This window comes from Carassius carassius, chromosome 3 (genome assembly GCF_963082965.1).
Source record: "Carassius carassius chromosome 3, fCarCar2.1, whole genome shotgun sequence".
NCBI lineage: Eukaryota > Metazoa > Chordata > Actinopteri > Cypriniformes > Cyprinidae > Carassius > Carassius carassius.
Genome location: NC_081757.1, coordinates 15,701,969 through 15,718,692, shown reverse-complemented (window position 1 = coordinate 15,718,692; position 16,724 = coordinate 15,701,969). Strand labels below are relative to the sequence as shown.

Below are 16,724 nucleotides of genomic sequence, written 5' to 3'. Positions count from 1 at the left end.
GTATATTATTGGGTAAAACTCATGAATGACTGGAAAAGTCACGCTGCATTTGAATATTGTTGTGAACAATGGGAGTCAAAAGGTGGAGAACCACAGCTCTTCACTGAATAAGCTACATTGCTGTAATTTTCATAACTGTTGTTCCACACATACACACACCTGTTCTCTTCCTCATGCTGACCCACAGCTGTGACAGTTATCCTGACAGAGCCTGTGTGTGAATCATTGCACCAATCACTCATGGGATGTGTTCCATTTAACAGGTGATAGCAGCCTATGAATAAAGAGACAGGAAACAAGTCAGGCCAACAAAAGCTTCAAAACCTGCTTGTGTACTTTGAAAACATCATGCCGGCTGTACAAACACACTCTGTGTAATTAGGAGAAACAGAAAGAGGGGAGGGAAAGCATGGAGATATATTTTCTATCACTGCTGAGTCGTAGGCTTTCATATGAGTAGAGAGCTAAGGGCTAAACAAACACAGCCAAACTGAATCTATCAACATACACAAACACAGAGTGTCAGGACCAGCAGCGCGGCATGCTGGAGCCAATCCAGCTTACAGTCTACTGGAATGCAAATGCCCTGATTGCCACCGATCAAATGGTCACTTGAAATAACTCATCTCAGATTAAACCCCAGAGTAAGCAATAAAATATGATAACTCGTCTTAAGCACTTTGCAATGGGTGAGGCACGGCTGTAGGCCTATTATTAGCCGTTTAATTACTGTTGTTGTTTTGAAATTTCGTCCACCCCACATTATTTGTCTGCCACCTCTGAATTCAGTTCCTAAACCCCTCAAATACATGAGAAATTAAACACCCAGCTGGCAGACACAGTCAATCAGTCATATTTATCACAATGCTTCAGTGGATGTTTAAGTGGCCAAATGTGTGTGCTGTGTGCTAACACAAACAGGCAGCACAGAGCGATAAGAGGGTATTTAGGCAGTAATTAGTGAGTGTGAGAGTGAAATGGTGCAGCAGACAGCGGCAGCCCTGTGTGATATTTGTTGGTGCTGTGTTTAAAGACAGCCTGAGTAAACAGTACAGGGAAGGTCAATATTATTATAAGGAGGTCTTGGAACAGTGGGACTATGGAGCAAAGGAAGAACTGACAGCTGTTTCCCTGCTCCCTGATCAAACATGACAGGATGTCAGTTCTTACCTGTCATGAAGAAGGACTTTGAAGATGAATTAGGATATTTAGCACCTATTAAACCTGTAGAAAAAAATTTAAATACACATAGCCTATATATTTATCATTAAAGTTTCTATTGCTGATTCTCTTACATTAAAACAGTATTTGATGTTGCTCATTAATATTTAGGGACGCATGAAAAATTGCTAAAATGTTAGAACTTATTAATGATAAAGTAATCAATTCACCTATTGATTTTTGTTGTCTGGATATAAAACAATAAAACGTGTCCTATGCTGCCCCCTGCTGATGGTATTCCTAATTACAAAGCCCCTGAATTCAGATGAATTATAGATTCTAAAGTAAATTGCGTTTGTTAGTTTATTTACTAATATCCGCTGTCAAAAAAGTTTTCACCCACTTTCATTTCGATAATAGCCTAATGTATTTTCAAATGGGAATCAACTGTGATGGATTTCCTACCGTTTTACCAACAAACCATTCACGTCGTTTTGCGCTCGAACAAAACAAACAGATACAAATGCTGCTATGAATAGATCTCAAGCGCTCTTTTCATCGAGTCTCTTTGAATGTGTGTGTGTGAGAAGAGCAGTTAAATCTCCACCAACAAGGCGAACTTAGCGAGGCTCTAAAATATACTGTCAGCTCTGTGTGTGTATGTGTGCTTTTGTCAGCCTGTATGTTTGGTTTTCACAATTTGCTTTGACATTTTTCATCTTCTGCCAACAAAACAGAGAATGCTGAGCAAACAGCATCAGTCAGAATGTGTGCACAGTAAACCATGTGACAAAAAAACGAGGGTGGTGGAGGAAGTGAAGCACAAAGGAGAAGAGGACCAGCTCACAAAGCCACCACCAATATCAGTTGTTAGATGTGCATAAAAAATGTATGATAGGCCACTTGTTTCAGTTGTGAAGGATTCGGATTTAATTAATTATTAAATTACCAAATGTTCACCAAAAAAGACGTAACGTAACATTAAAAGGCACTTAACAAATCACTGAAAGGATAAGAGGTTTCGAGTTACATTTTACGACGATAAATGCTTTGACTTAACAATTTAATAGCATTATTTCGGTCCTCATTAGACAGGCCTAGCTGCACAAACATTTACTAACATTTTCACGGTTTGGGCTATTTTTTATTAATGTGGCATTAAAAAAACGTTTTCTGATAAAACTTTTGCAAATGTTAGACTATACTGTGTACTATCTGTTAAAACTGTGACACATATTGGAAGTTGTGATGGGAGAAACGAAACTTATCGATGCTTCACTGTTTCGAAGCGCTCGAAACCCCACACGCTGCTGGCACCTGCTGGTCAAAACTGTGTAAATGCAACAAAACTCAGACCAAAACATACAATTAAACAGCTTTTACAAACCCATTACAAATGTATTCTTGAATAACAAAAATTAAAATAAAAAAATGAATTAAAATAAAAAATAATATTATGAAGTGTCTGTATAATAGGCCTATGAATTTTTAAATAATGATTATTAAATTGAGTATGGGTTGTTGTCGAGATTCAGATATGCTAAGTAGGCTACCGCTTTTTTTTTCTTCAGGATTTTTCAGGTAAATGGGAGACTGAATCTGGTAAAGTGGGACACTTTTTTTTCAGCACATCGAGTACAAATTCCTAAAATACAAATTCAAAATTTCCTACAGCAGGACACTGTGCAAATAATCTTTTTCAACAGAAAATCTTCAGAATTTAAAAGAACATTATAAAATTAGACATACTGTGGATTGTGTTTTTGATTATGAATTCATAAACACTTTTAAATCCCTTTAACAATCTTATTTTCTACAAAAATTTTTTATTGTTGTTATTATTATAATTATAATTATTTTTATTAATGTTGAAAAGAGCTGAGAATATTTTTTAGGTTTTTTAGTGGGAATAAATTGAAAGAACAGCATTGTTTTTACATTTGTTAGCCTACAGTTATTTATTTGTTACATTTATATTATTTACATTTTGAATGGTATAGTATTGTATATTGTTACTGAAACTTCATAATGTTTCACTTGATTATATATTTAGTCAGGAATTATAGTTTGGAAAAAGTCTTTGGAAAAAGTCTAACTAGTAAAATGTTTACACGTTATGTGAAAACTAGTACCAGGGCCGGCCCTGACCAATTTGCTGCCCTAGGCAAGATTTTACCTGGCGCCCCATGCATCACAGCCCATTTCCCCCTGTCATTGTGTTCATGATTTAGCATATATATATAAATATATATATATATATATATATATATATATATATATATATATATATATATACACACACACACACACACACATTACAGCAGAACTGTTTCCAACACTGTTTTCCATAAATTGTTCATTCACTACATCTCTTTACCTCTGTCTTTATCCTCTTCTCTTATTTTTGGCACTGTATCTATCGCAGACTATGCTCATTTATAATGTGTCAAGTAAATTCGGCCTTCCGTCCCAATCCGTCCCAATCCCGTCCCAAAGAACAGACTCGCTGCTTTTTATTCTGTGTGGGCGTACTCAAGCCGCGCGCTTCAGTTTGAATCTGAATAGCGCGTTCAGCGCGGGGGCGGGGTCATATTAGATACAATGAAGGGAGACATGAAAAACAGACATCCCGTTGTTTTAATATGGATTACTTTATCACAGAAAATCTGTTTTCGGCGGCACTTGTTTAGTTTAAAAGTAGACCTGTCAAGCTTTCTATATATATCTCTCTCATGTATCTTCGTTGAGTACACCTGAGAAGACAAAGGCCTGCATAATGAGCTGCATAATGAGCCTTTCAGTCAGCTGTGCCACTGAGAGGAAGGAGTTACAAGAGAGAATGTGAGAACAAAATAAATCTATAAAATTTTATGTTTGTAGTTTATTTAGAATATATTTAATTATCCCACAACATATATCCACTTGGGGGAGCAGTTAAACAGTTTAAAAGCTGACTTTCAAACTAATTTTTTGGCATCAATACTCCAGTCACACAATCCTTCAGAAATCCCTTTAACAATCTTATTTTCTACAAAAAAACATTTATTGTTGTTATTATTATAATTATAATTATTATTATTAATGTTGAAAAGAGCTGAGAATATTTTTTAGGTTTTTTAGTGGGAATAAATTGAAAGAACAGCATTGTTTTTACATTTGTTAGCCTACAGTTATTTATTTGTTACATTTATATTATTTACATTTTGAATGGTATAGTATTGTATATTGTTACTGAAACTTCATAATGTTTCACTTGATTATATATTTAGTCAGGAATTATAGTTTGGAAAAAGTCTTTGGAAAAAGTCTAACTAGTAAAATGTTTACACGTTATGTGAAAACTAGTACCAGGGCCGGCCCTGACCAATTTGCTGCCCTAGGCAAGATTTTACCTGGCGCCCCATGCATCACAGCCCATTTCCCCCTGTCATTGTGTTCATGATTTAGCATATATATATATATATATATATATATATATATATATATATATATATATACACACACACAAACACACACATTACAGCAGAACTGTTTCCAACACTGTTTTCCATAAATTGTTCATTCACTACATCTCTTTACCTCTGTCTTTATCCTCTTCTCTTATTTTTGGCACTGTATCTATCGCAGACTATGCTCATTTATAATGTGTCAAGTAAATTCGGCCTTCCGTCCCAATCCGTCCCAATTCCGTCCCAAAGAACAGACTCGCTGCTTTTTATTCTGTGTGGGCGTACTCAAGCCGCGCGCTTCAGTTTGAATCTGAATAGCGCGTTCAGCGCGGGGGCGGGGTCATATTAGATACAATGAAGGGAGACATGAAAAACAGACATCCCGTTGTTTTAATATGGATTACTTTATCACAGAAAATCTGTTTTCGGCGGCACTTGTTTAGTTTAAAAGTAGACCTGTCAAGCTTTCTATATATATCTCTCTCATGTATCTTCGTTGAGTACACCTGAGAAGACAAAGGCCTGCATAATGAGCTGCATAATGAGCCTTTCAGTCAGCTGTGCCACTGAGAGGAAGGAGTTACAAGAGAGAATGTGAGAACAAAATAAATCTATATAATTTTATGTTTGTAGTTTATTTAGAATATATTTAATTATCCCACAACATATATCCACTTGGGGGAGCAGTTAAACAGTTTAAAAGCTGACTTTCAAACTAATTTTTTGGCATCAATACTCCAGTCACACAATCCTTCAGAAATCCCTTTAACAATCTTATTTTCTACAAAAAAACATTTATTGTTGTTATTATTATAATTATAATTATTTTTATTAATGTTGAAAAGAGCTGAGAATATTTTTTTGTTTTTTTAGTGGGAATAAATTGAAAGAACAGCATTGTTTTTACATTTGTTAGCCTACAGTTATTTATTTGTTACATTTATATTATTTACATTTTGAATGGTATAGTATTGTATATTGTTACTGAAACTTCATAATGTTTCACTTGATTATATATTTAGTCAGGAATTATAGTTTGGAAAAAGTCTTTGGAAAAAGTCTAACTAGTAAAATGTTTACACGTTATGTGAAAACTAGTACCAGGGCCGGCCCTGACCAATTTGCTGCCCTAGGCAAGATTTTACCTGGCGCCCCATGCATCACAGCCCATTTCCCCCTGTCATTGTGTTCATGATTTAGCATATATATATAAATATATATATATATATATATATATATATATATATATATATATACACACACACACACACACACATTACAGCAGAACTGTTTCCAACACTGTTTTCCATCAATTGTTCATTCACTACATCTCTTTACCTCTGTCTTTATCCTCTTCTCTTATTTTTGGCACTGTATCTATCGCAGACTATGCTCATTTATAATGTGTCAAGTAAATTCGGCCTTCCGTCCCAATCAGGAAACTTTCACCGTGTCTAGAACTGGCGCGAGCTGCCAGGCCCGTTTCTATGAGCTGTGTGTTAACAAAAGCAGTGCTGTCTACATTTGGATGCGGCGTCGGGCACGCTACACAACAAATTACCAACAACTGATCGCGCGCGCTCTGTTTCTGACGCACTTCAAGCACTCGATGGGCGGGGGAAGATTGAAGAGCCGGACTTTTTTTGTTGCTTTATTTGGTAGTATTTCGAATTAATGGTTTTTAAATAGTAGCCTATTGTAAAAAAAAAATTCACTCGTTCACTCATTCTGGCGCCCCTATGGATGAGTGGCGCCCTTAGCATTTACCTATACCGCATTTTCCGCAGGCCGGCCCTGACTAGTACAAGTATATAAATAAATAAAAAGAGACTTACTCATGTTTATGATCTCTGCTGAATAAAGTGCTTCATTCTTTTTTTTTCTGAGGAAATCCATTTATCAAATCCTCAACCACATGACATCTTTTTGGGGTGAATTATGTCTTATTCCTCTTATCACGAAGCAAACAGTAAAATAAAAACTTGAAGAACAGACTCGCTGCTTTTTATTCTGTGTGGGCGTACTCAAGCCACGCGCTTCAGTTTGAATCTGAATAGCGCGTTCAGCGCGGGGGCGGGGTCATATTAGATACAATGAAGGGAGACATGAAAAACAGACATCCCGTTGTTTTAATATGGATTACTTTATCACAGAAAATCTGTTTTCGGCGGCACTTGTTTAGTTTAAAAGTAGACCTGTCAAGCTTTCCATATATATCTCTCTCATGTATCTTCGTTGAGTATTCATGGAGTTACAGTTCATTTTAATGACGTGTTTGTAAATAAAGATCAGCGCAGACAAAGGCTGCAGACAGCACACCTTGTTTGTTATCTTTATTTTATAAGTGCACAATGTTGTTATTATGTCTGTATCCAAAAAAAAGTAGACCCTTTACAGATTCGATTGATGTATTGCTCTTATCTGTACGATTAAAACTGAAAGTGTAATTTAAGTTATTTTCGGGGTTATCAGGAGAAAATGACTCAAAACGCGTATCCGCGTTAATCGACTTCAAAGGGTATGCAATGTATGATCTTTTAATTTATATGGTGTCCTACTTTAGCTGGATGCTACGGTCACAATTTATCCGACATGTTCAGGTAAATTAGGACAGTAATATATATATAATATAAATCATTTCTTTCTCTGAGCAATACAGAAAAATTAATGCATGCATTTATTACTAGCAGACTTGACTATTGTAATGCCCTTCTTACAGGTCTACCAAAGAATACAATTAACCAATTACAATTAATCCAAAATACCGCTGCTCGCATATTGACAAAAGTCAAAAAAAGAGATCATATTACACCAGTATTAAAGTCATTAGCTACACTGGTTACCTATTAGATTTCGAATTGATTTTAAAAATCTTTTATTAGTTTATAAGGCATTGCACGGACTTGCTCCTGACTATCTTTCAAATATGATTACAGTATATGAACCGAGAAGGACTCTGAGATCTTCAGATTATTTTCTTTTAAATGTACCTTATAGTAGAACAAAAAAATTTGGTAATGCTGCTTTTAGCCGTTATGCTCCTCACCTCTGGAACAACCTTCCAGAGAACATAAGATGTGCTGAAAACATTAATAGCTTTAAATGTAAATTAAAAACATATTTTTTTTAGTCAGGCCTTCCTATAAAATCTTATGAAACCTTTCTATATTGTGCTTTGCTTTGTTGTAATGATGTATTTTTATTTATTTTTACTCATACTTTGATTTTTATAAATTCAATTTTTATCATGTATCTTAATGGGTTTATTTTACTTTTTTTTTTTTTTTAATTGTATTAATTGCTGTTACTATTGTTTCCTTGTCAAGCACTTTGAATTGCATTAACTTGTTTAGAAAAGTGCTATATAAATAAAAAATTAAATTGAATGATCACATGAACATGTGCTAATACACATTTTTAATGTAGATTGAAATACTGTTTGTATTAGAAATCAAACCTTAACCATTTTTATAGACTTATGCTATGTGCAGGCACTTACCATAAACTTTCTCAGACCTTCCAGCACTTGAGTGGTAACCACATCCATGTGATTTTTATTTGACTAATCAAATTTTGATATTCAAATTAAGTACTGTTATTATAATATTTCAATACCACTTATTATTACCAGTATTTTTAAAAGGCGCACTACACCAAAAGCATATTTGTCCCATTTTAAGTGATGTCCTACTTTTGCTGACTTCACCCTATTTACAGTATCAATATAACCTTCTCTTAGTATCATGCTGATAAAGGTAACTATACTGTAGGTATCAATAAGAAAAAACAAACAGCTCTAGGTTGATTAGAAATAAATATTTTATTCTTAAGAATCATGCAAACAATAAATAGTTTCATTTTTGCTTACATGAACAAGTGTGACCTGCTGTTATTAAAATATGTAATACCTCCCACACTCTTGAAGTTTTACAGAAAAGAAATAAGTAGAATATACAACAGTTGTCACCGTAGACTTTGGTAGACTGTTGTGCATATATTTATTTATCAGTGCTAGCTCATTTGGTGAGGTGTTTGTGTGTACATAAAAGAAATATGACCATGTATGAATGAAATAGTGGAGCGTGTTTTCATTTAATTTTAAGACATTTGATCTCAATCTAGTGACATATATTAAAGAGATAACCCTCCCCTCCCAAAAAAAATAAAAATAATTTATTCAACTTTAGACCTTTCATGATATGGGTAATTTTTTTCTTCTTCAGTAGGACAGTAAAGAAGGTTTTTAGCTAAAACCATAGTTCTTGGTGATTCATAAAATGCAACATCTACCATCACTTAAAAAATCACACAAAAAAAAAATAATAATAAAAAATACAGGCATCACAAAATTAATAGGTGTTGCTCCTAATGATATACGGAGATCTTATAAAGCAAAACAAAGTCGGCTTGTGCAAGAATGCCCTTAGGCAAAATGGGTTTGTTTCTATGAGCTTCGAATAACCGATTCACCAGTTTGTTTACAGTTTTAATTTTGTGTTGCATATGCCTATTTCTCTCTCTCTCTCTCACTCAAGTGATGGTAGCCATTTAATTTGCAAATTTTTTTTTTTTTAATTAAGTATCATTTTTGAGGATTATGTCCTGAGATTATGATCAAATGTCTTAAAACTGAATTTGCTATTGTAGGAAAGTCAGATTCAGTGAATTGATTTATCCTATGGTCCTCTCATATAGTACAGTGTAGGAAAGTGTGCTTCATTCTAGTGAATCAGTTTATTCCATACAATGTAGCGGAGGAAAGATTGATTCATTCAAGAGAATCAGTTCGTCCCAAACAGTCTCCTCTCTCATTTGTAGAAAAGTATGATTCATTCAACTCAATTACTTCATTCCAAGTGCATGCTCTAATATACGGAGTAGAAAAAACTAGATGAATCATGTTGGACTGACAAAGTAATCACCAATTTGAGTCTGTGTATTAAAGTGTGATGGGTATGTAAATTATGTAAATTTAATAATGATTTAATAAATGGGTTTCAGAGCTTCAGTGCCTTTGTTTTGCTCTTCCCTGAGAAGCAGAATTCATGCAGTAACGCATTCATTACTCTTTGCTATTTCAGGTTGCATAACTTCAGTAAACATACAACCCCACTTGGGGATTTTTATAACGTAACATCTGGTAAAAACGTCCTAGATATATTGTCATAATAACTGTGGTAATTTGTGCAAGACTGCAATTAATCTTTCAGAGACCCCCGTCTCAAGTAGCTTTTAGTGCTTGCATTTCTTTCCTTCAGTCCTCGTTGTGTGTGTTTCTGAGGAGCCGTACAGCAGAGGTAGACTATAAAGACATATAATCCCCAGACTGATGCAGACACAGACCAGAGCTGATCCAAATGTGTTATTAAATGTGATAGGAGGAGCAGTGACCAGCAGCTGTGACTGTCTCAGCACCATGTCAGCTTCGATGGCCTTCATCTGGAAGTGTGTCCCAATTATTGCACAAACGTGAAACAGTTGATGACTGTGGCCTGTAGGGGTCAGAAGAGAGCCATTCACATGAATCAAGATTTTCTGAAGAAATACCTGTGGTCCTGTAATTCTTGGGGGTGCTTTCTAAATTTCTTAGAAATGTTTGAGTCTGGACTTTTAAATTTAAACACCTATTATAATTCAGATATTAACCCTCTGTAATGAACTAGTTCACACCCGTAGAGTATTCTTAGAAGAGATTGTGAAAAATACCAAAAATGCAACACTAGAAACATACACTATAAAATATCTAATATTTATAATTCTTTAATAGCTATGTGAGCAGTCATTAATTACCTATGTAATCAAAGCATCCAGGTGCCAGTCTCTCAGGCAAGTGTGTTGCAAACAGGAAGCCAGTGAGAAATGCAAGCAATGTATGCTGAACATGAATGGAGTTTGCTTCATTATCAGTGCAACCCTCACCTACACACAGAAACAACTAGAAAGAGGCAACAAAAAAAATGACCGGTCACGCCCTGTATTGTATTCATATACTTAAGTAACATGCATTTCTAGAAACTTTTTTTAACAACGCAATGAAGTGTGTAAAAAATGTTGCCCCAGTGATAAACAATTACAACATGATAAGTAGATGTAAACATTCATTTCCAATACAAATCACAGAATAACCAGCATCAGGTTATTTAACCGGACTGATCTTTGACTGAACAGCCTGTGTACTGAAACTTACCCTGTAGAAGAGAGGAATGTTGTCAAACAGGTAAGGGTAGGCAAAGGCAAGAATTCGCAACACCTTACTCAGCCGTTGGCTCTGTCTCTCCGAGAATCTGACAGCGAGAGAGAGAAAGACATTTTTGTGTTCATTATTGATAACATCAGTTTCAGTGCTGGTGGTGAGGTTATGTAATTGTTAGAAGCAGTTAGGCTGACTGTTCATAATCACAAAACCACATCACCTCATTAACAAAATTAGGTGGAAGTGTTTTGTGTTAATATGATAAAGCATTTTAATGGTTAAAAGGCAGATCAAGAAAGCATATTAGCAAGTGCCAGAGGATTCTGACACCTTCTGTGTTTAAACTGTTACCTTTCATTGATGTCAAGGTTATATTGAAGAAATGGTATGCCAAGCCTTAACAAAAGAAGTGGAAAATGAAAATAATACTGAACTATAAAACTGCCATAACATGTCCTTATTTAAAATGTTGCATACAGCATTCTCTTTCTTGATGCTGGTTGCGTCAGTGTTGAGGAGTTAATGCGAACGCTAACTTAACTAAATTTTTCAGTGTCATAAGATATTTGTTATAGTAGTTTACTTTTTCAAGTAACACTCATCCAATGAGCAGCGATGGAGCAAATGATAGATTGTTAATATCTGATAAGAAGGAATAGTGAAACAATTTTGCCTAAATGGTCATCTGTCTCAGACTGATTTATTCTAGTAAATAAGTTCATCCTCTCTCTTTAATATGTATGCCTACTTCCCTACTTCACAGTATGCTAAAAAAATACTATAATAGTATTTCAAAATATTACTACATAATTCACATCTTATATATAGCATTTGTAAAATAGTAGGCAAAACATACACGGTTGACTTATTAAGAGATTCTGAAGTGTCTGTTGGATGCTTTACTGTCCCATGAGGCCATGGCAATGAAGGGAGGCAACTGATGCTGGTAGGTTACATGACAAATGTAGCACGTCTGGATTACATTCACATTCAAACGAAATACCTACTTAGAGACTATGCAATCTCGGATGTAGCCAGAATTAAAAAAGTGAAGCATTGTAATTAATGTTGTGATCCGGATAAATTATGTAAATGAACAGATTGACAAAAATGATTCAGAATGAGTCTTTGAAATATAGCTACTGTTTTCAATGTGTGTAAATTAGGGTGTTTTCATATATTCAGTATAGATTTGCCTGTTTAAGTTTGATATTTTCACCCAAATTGATCTTGTTCCACATACTTGCAGACTCACTCACCAGAACTATGTATCCCACATTTTTGCAACCTGCATTTGTGTTATCATTATGATGGTGTGTTAGTAAGAATTATAGAATGAGATGGAGCTTTACCTGGAGTAGCAGGCCATGCTTGTTGAGAGGATGGTGTTTAGTACGGCTGCTGGGATGTAGTATGCATGAAATGTGCTGTTCACCCATGCGTCAGGAAAAACATATGCAGAGTAGCTGATCGCTGAACCTGCATCAACATACAATCAGTCACATGAATACAACTTAACACTGTGTGGAGGATTTGGTAATGACGTGTGGAAGCATTTGTGGCATACAGTAAGTCTATAAGGTGTTCTTGATTTAAAACAGTTTATTAAATACACAAACACGTACACATGGCAGGTATAGATATCAAAGGTGCAGTACTGTCAGGATCCTGCCCTGACAGTCCTGTCCATATTGTCTCCGTTTCATGTTTCTTTGTTGGTTTTGTGTCTAAGCACATGGTTCTGTCTTTGTTCGTGTCTAGCACATGCTCCTCTTGTCCCACCTCCTTGTTACCCCTGGTCATGCCCCCATGTTTAGCCCTTGTCTGCTTGATTGTTTTCACCTGATCCTCATGTGTACTGCTCTGTATATTGGGTTCTCTTTCCTTGTGTTTCTGCTGGTTCGTTTTTGGTGTTTACTCTTGGCCCAGAATTTATCCCTTTGAGCTTGTTCCCTATTGTTGATCTCTTATCTAGTTATTTATATCATTTTTGGTTTTAGTTTTGTCTAGTTTAAAAGAAAGGAAAAAATATATTTTTTGTGTATTCTAATCTAGTTTTGTTTCTCATTTGATTTAGATTTTCATCTATTCTTGTTTAAGTGATTCCAGTTTTAGACTTAGTTTTTTTGTGTTCTTACTCTTGGATTATATCTTTGGATAGCTTTGGATTTCTTTTGCTTTGTTCTAATTTTGTTTTAATTTGTCTGTGTTGTTTTGAGTCTTGCTTGTTTTTGTGTATTGTCCTGTCTTGCCCACACTCAGATTTCCTGGCCACTGAACCCCACTGCCTGGAAGCAGCTCACCTCTCTCACGTGTCAAGTCTCTGGTCTTGTGAGTCTCTACCTGGAGACTAGACTGGTGACATTTTGAGTTTCACTTGAAGCTACGGGTTTCCTGTGTCTGCCTGGCCCTTCCTCTGGAGCTGCTTACTCTGTGCTTGAGCCTGTGGTCATCTCGGACTGTCTCAGTGGTCATCCCTCCTGCCCGTATTGTTGTCTGCCCTACCCATCTGTTTGAACCGTTTCACTGCAAATTTCCCCAGCTTTTCCAGTCTACGTTTTGTTAATAAAATACCCTTGTCTGCTCATTCTGCATTTGGGTTCCATTTCTTGCAGATCCCTAACACAGTACGTCATCAGTATTGTGATTATGTACTGTACTTATGTACACATGCTGAATTTATTCATAGCCATATTAAATTAAGATTACCTGTTAAAGATACACAATATATGGGTACCATACTGGTTATTATAATTTCAAATGTAATTTATTCTTGTGATGGCAAAGCTGTATTTTCAATTCAATTATGAAAAATGGTTCTTAATGTCAGCAATGCTGAAAACATTTTTTGTAAAAAAAAAAAAAAAAAAAAAAAAGCATTCCAAACTTTTGTCAACCAGTGTATTTTTTTTTATATTTGGATTACCTTTACCATCTAAAGCACATTTAAAGTTAATCTTAAAATACTATAGTAATTTCATAACACTGTATCAGTTTTATTTCACAAATATCTATTTTTCATACTCAGTATTATAACGGTGTGATGCCTGAACTCACTTAATTTAAAATGGATGATTTCACTTTAATTATAAATCTACAAGTTATTGGCCAAAATATTAAATAATGATCAGCTTATGTGTGTTGGACAGAATTCTATTATAGTGAAATGTAATCTGTATTTGCTTTAATTATGCAAGAATTCCATTGTGTCTGTTAAATATTGCCATACAGAACTTTGAACCCTGAACTTTGTGTTTATAGCAATGTTTTCTATAACAAGCCAAGGAACTGAAACACTCTTAAAAATAAAGGTGCTTAAAAGGTTCTTCAAAGCGATGCCATAGAAGAAACATTTTTGCTTCCACAAAGAAGCATTCAGTCAAAGATTCTTTAAAGGCCATTTCTTTCTTACCTTTTGATAATCTGAAGGACCTTCTTTCGCCACAAAGAACCTTTTGTGAAACAGAAAGGCTCTTCAGATGTTAAACGTTCCTTATGGAACCATTTAGACAAAAAAAGGTTCTTCTATGGCATTGTGAAGCACCTTTATTTTTAAGAGTGTAGTGTTGAAGTGAATATGCCTGTGTTCCTCTCTCACCGAGGCTGTACAGGCTGAGTGCTCCATAGTCAAAGAAGTAGCAGATATGGCGAGCGCGGGTTGACATGGTGCTGAAGGTGTGGGCACAGCTGGAAGCCAGTGGATACACACAGCAGGAGAACAAGAAGACCAGCAGAGGCCATGTGTACGCATTATACCACGCATCCTCCATCAACAACACTGTCATCAACTTCCAGAGAAAATACCTGATGGAGAAAGAGAGAGGGATGAGATGATGACAGACAATGATGTTGACACAGCACTGCAATGCTGCAACCCGCAACAAACTATTATTATAAAGTGAAACAATAAATTAATGAAGTTTTCTGTTGCTGGAAACAACATTACACGCATGAGATGTTTCTATTGTTTTCCACAGAAAGGCTAGGAAATCAATTGCTTGCATAGTTTCTACACATAGTAGCTACAGAATCGAAGTGAATTTGTTTTACTGTGGAAAACTAAAGATTAGGTGATAATAAATTGTATTCAAATGTTGAACCTGCCCAGACTTGCTTACAGAGTTTGTTATTATAGGGATGTATCTGACAGAAGGACACAGAAACAAACAGAAGGGCATGCGCTCACTCACACACACACACACACACACACACACACAGATCGCACAAATCAGAATAGCTTTCTATAGGTCTAGTTTAATCTCTACTCTGACTTACTCTTGCTTGCTTAAGAGGGATCAGTGAGTTTAATATAACCAAACATTAACACAGAGTCAGGTTACAGATTCCAAGTTTTGTCCTATTGATTTACTGTCGGTTGACTGTGTATTTAACCATTGTGTGGGATCAGAGGATGTGTTAGCTTTGAGATATGGTGTACTTAGACCAGTAAATGGAAAAAATGTTTTTGCAATGAACTGTACATTTACATTTAATCATATAGAATATCAAACAGCAGTCAATACTTGCAATAGTGAGTTATGCTAGAGTAGTATCCAGTTTATACAGAACACTAAAGAAAAAAGAACAGATGATGAAAGTTATTCAAAACATTAATAAAACAATAATCTTTTATACTATATGGCTTTTCTATTATATATATATATATATATATATATATATATATATATATATATATATATATATATATATATGTGTGTGTGTTTGTGTGTGTGTGTGTGTGTGTGTGTGTGTGTGTGTGCATATGCAGTATATGCATGAACTGTATCTAATATTATCTAATGCATACATTTTTTTATTACAAAATTATGTGTGTGAGTTAAAACGCAGGCTTGTTTTAAAGCACTGGATCGTAGTTACTAAAAATAAATAAAACCCTATAATATCGCAGTAAAGCCAAATACAAGAAGTAAAGTTGACATGAGCGACTCTCCAACGTGTTTACGTCTGGAGGAGGCTCTGGTGAGAATCACACTAGGAGCTCATTAACAGTGATGGCAGACCTTCAAGGTGTACTCTCCTGGAAGCGGCTCAGCTGGTGAGAGACATAACAATCCACTGTGGAGATTCTCAATGAAAACTACTGTAGGTCTCAGCACTCCATACACACACAGTCAGTCTAAATACAGTCGCCATGAAACCCAGTTAAAGTTGTGTGAGTTTGTATACTATCATCTGTGACTTATAAGATAACAAAATTTATTGTAAAAGCCATACTGAGAAAGTGGCAAAAGCATGGAGATATGCATATAGAGAGCAAGCAAGAGAGATAAAGAGTGAGAGAGAGTGCGCAAATGAACTTGTTTGACTGTACCAGGTTGGTAGAAAGTGAGTCCAGACATTGAGGGTCTCATTGGTGAGCTGAAAGAGACTCAACACACAGTCTGTGGCTGAACTACAAGGGTGTCGATATCCAGAGATGATGCTGTCCTCGTGAAATGCCTACCATGGTAAAAGAGTCACATTTAATAAAGACAGCAAAGCAGTTCTCTCCACAGACAAGCTAACAAAATAATGCAAAGCATTAACATGAAAAGGTTTAGGTACCTTCAAACTGTTTCACATCAGGTTGCATAGTTATAAGAGGGTAAAGAAAAAATCAAGTGATTCTTGACTTCCTACAATCAATTTAACTATACCAAGAATACCTTAAATATCTACAGCTAGTTAAAATCATATCTGTTTGTTCTGGTAGTTTTGTGTTTATTAAATGAATGAACTTACTTTGGGCACTTGGTGGACAGTAAAGACACGTTGAAGTTTGATAAGGCTGAACATGTTCCCCAGATGAACGGCCCTCAGTGCCTGACTCAGGAGAGAGAGGCTAAACATACATCAACACACCGGCAGGTACAGAGAGACAAATGCACGTACAGATACTCTTCCACTCCACCTGATCAGAG

General features: G+C 35.5%; 1 protein-coding gene across 2 annotated transcripts; it reads right to left on the bottom strand.

The window, feature by feature from the left end:
• Positions 1 to 8,411: 8,411 nt before the first annotated feature.
• On the bottom strand, positions 8,412 to 16,724 carry LOC132121361 (membrane progestin receptor gamma-B-like). 2 transcript variants are annotated; one of them, XM_059530678.1, is made up of 8 exons: positions 16,546 to 16,724; positions 16,136 to 16,263; positions 14,402 to 14,607; positions 12,156 to 12,282; positions 11,155 to 11,199; positions 10,798 to 10,894; positions 10,401 to 10,545; positions 8,412 to 10,102 (listed from the first exon to the last, which is right to left on the bottom strand). In XM_059530678.1, exons 1-8 carry the CDS (start codon positions 16,651 to 16,653, stop codon positions 9,843 to 9,845), a joined length of 1,116 nt encoding a protein of 371 aa, XP_059386661.1. In that variant the 5' UTR covers positions 16,654 to 16,724; the 3' UTR covers positions 8,412 to 9,842. The 2 variants fall into 2 exon arrangements, with proteins under 2 accessions (XP_059386661.1, XP_059386671.1); XM_059530688.1 differs by lacking the exon at positions 11,155 to 11,199 and having other exon boundaries at positions 16,546 to 16,722.